General features: G+C 41.7%; 1 protein-coding gene across 1 annotated transcript; it reads left to right on the top strand.

The window, feature by feature from the left end:
* The first annotated feature begins 247 nt into the window (after positions 1–247).
* Positions 248–1,102, top strand: LOC107301572 (1-phosphatidylinositol phosphodiesterase-like). Its single transcript, XM_015830778.1, has one exon. It carries the CDS (start codon positions 248–250, stop codon positions 1,100–1,102), a length of 855 nt encoding a protein of 284 aa, XP_015686264.1.
* The last annotated feature ends 995 nt before the right edge of the window (positions 1,103–2,097 follow it).

Genomic DNA, 2,097 nt, shown 5'->3' with positions numbered 1-2,097 from the left:
TTTCTTGAGCCCATGGGCTGGTATACTAATCAAGTATGTATATCTGAAGCTGTATAGTGAGAGAAATGGGAATTCTCTGATTAAACAGTCAGCTGCCCTCAGGTATTCTGGGAGATGCTGATCACTTGCCAATAGAAGTGCATTCAGTTGGAAGTCTTTCTTAACCTAACTTAGCTGACATTACAGCAGGATGCTCTCTGCTCTGCAGAAGATCATGATATATTTTTTTCCTTTCCAGATGGACACGATGGAATGTGGAAAGAGGCAGCAAACAGAGGCATTTGACAATACGTTCTGGCCTGCCTCTTATCTCTCTGACTGGATGTCTGGCTTACCTGACCACCTTTCTCTTTCCAAAATCTCCATCCCTGGCACCCATGACTCCATGAGCATGCTTGGAGGCCCACAGATCTGTTGTCAGACTTGGCCGCTTGAGGCTCAGCTAGCTGCTGGGGTGCGTTTCTTGGATATCCGTTGTAAGCTGGAAAATGGCCGTTTCCTTATATACCATGTCAACACTTTCCAGGAGGCAGACTTTTCTGATGTCCTGGAAGGCACCTTGAGCTTCCTCAACCAACACCCAGGGGAAACGGTACTTATGAGGGTTAAAGAAGAACTCCCATTTATTCCCAATGTAGATTACGCTTCTCGCTTCCAATGTTATTTAGCTGAAGAAGGCCAGAATAAAGTTTGGATGAAGGAGGCCATTCCCACTTTAAGGCAGGCTCGGGGGAAGATTATTATTTTGGAGGAACTTGAGAAAGAGGTGCTAGGTGTTCCATATGAAGAATTGAGTGTTAGTGATGTGTGGCATGTTTTCTGCCCTGAGTGCAAATGGGAGCAAGTGAAGGAGCATCTTGACTTGGCAACCACTGGAGACCCAACTGTCCTGCACCTTACCTTTTGTTCTGGTAATGGCCTCTTCACAAATCCTGAGAAATTAGCCAGAGACATCAACCCACGTTGTTATCAATATCTCAAGTCTCAGGCTGGACCAGCTCTGTGTTGGGGTGTGGTAATCCTGGATTTTCCTGGCACAGGATTGATTCGAACCATTGTGGAAAGTAACTTTGGAACACAGCATAATGATGTAACCATTTGACATTTGTGATGAAACGGTGAAGAGGAGGATTCTAGAATAATGCGCATACTAGCTTCAGAAGCTTGGTAACAGTATATTTTTTTTCAAACAAACAGTAAGAATCAAACTTGTTGGAAGCCACATCCTGTAATGGAAAATGTGGCTTCTTTGTCCTGATCTGAAGGCTCACGAATTATCCTGTTTCATCCTGAATTATGAATTTGGAAGAAGCCTCAAGAGTGACTTTGGCCACTGCTGGCATTGCAACGTAACCACAGTAGCTTCCCTAATAGATGGGCCATCCATCAAAACCTGAAATAAAGGAGAGTCCATCGCTTTCAACACATTCCATTCCATTTCCAAATACCGCAGATCATTAGGAAGGCTTTGTTTTCATGCTAAAAGGTGTCTTGTAATGTAATTCTCCGAAACAAAACAAAGAATGCATTTGCTCCATTATCAATAATAAGAGCTTTAGCTATTAGCTTATTTGTTTTTCAATAATGCCTTTTTCAAGTTATACACACCCAACTCTCAAGATTTCCTAAAAGAATTTGATTTTCTATTCTTCCTCCAGTTTCAGTGTTTTTCCTTTCAGCAATGTTAACTGTTTTCTAATGTAAGGAAAACACGAGACCAAAACATTTATTGAATTATTCACTTGCTCTTCATTCTAGTCCCTTTTTTTGCATACATTGCTTGCCTCAAAAGAGAATATACTGGGAGCCAATGCAACTCACAAAGTAGAGGTGTTACATAGGTACAGAGGACAGCTCCACATTGAGCACATTATAATAATCCAAACCAGAAGTGAGTAAGATGTGAGTGACTATAACTAGTCACTCATTGGGTCAATAAACCTGCACAATTGATGCATTTGGTTATGTAAAGGATTTCTTGGCCACAGCTGCCATCTGCTCTTCAAGAATGTTTGGCAGGAATGAGTAATGACACATATAATAGATCCATTTTGATCTGGTGTTTAAGGCACCAGGCCAGAAAGTAGGAGATTGTGA

Source organism: Protobothrops mucrosquamatus, unplaced genomic scaffold, assembly GCF_001527695.2.
Source record: "Protobothrops mucrosquamatus isolate PMUCROS unplaced genomic scaffold, P.Mucros_1.0 scaffold14640, whole genome shotgun sequence".
Classification (NCBI taxonomy): Eukaryota; Metazoa; Chordata; class Lepidosauria; order Squamata; family Viperidae; genus Protobothrops; species Protobothrops mucrosquamatus.
The sequence above is the reverse complement of the archived record's forward strand: the minus strand, read 5'-3'. Positions and strand labels throughout refer to the sequence as shown.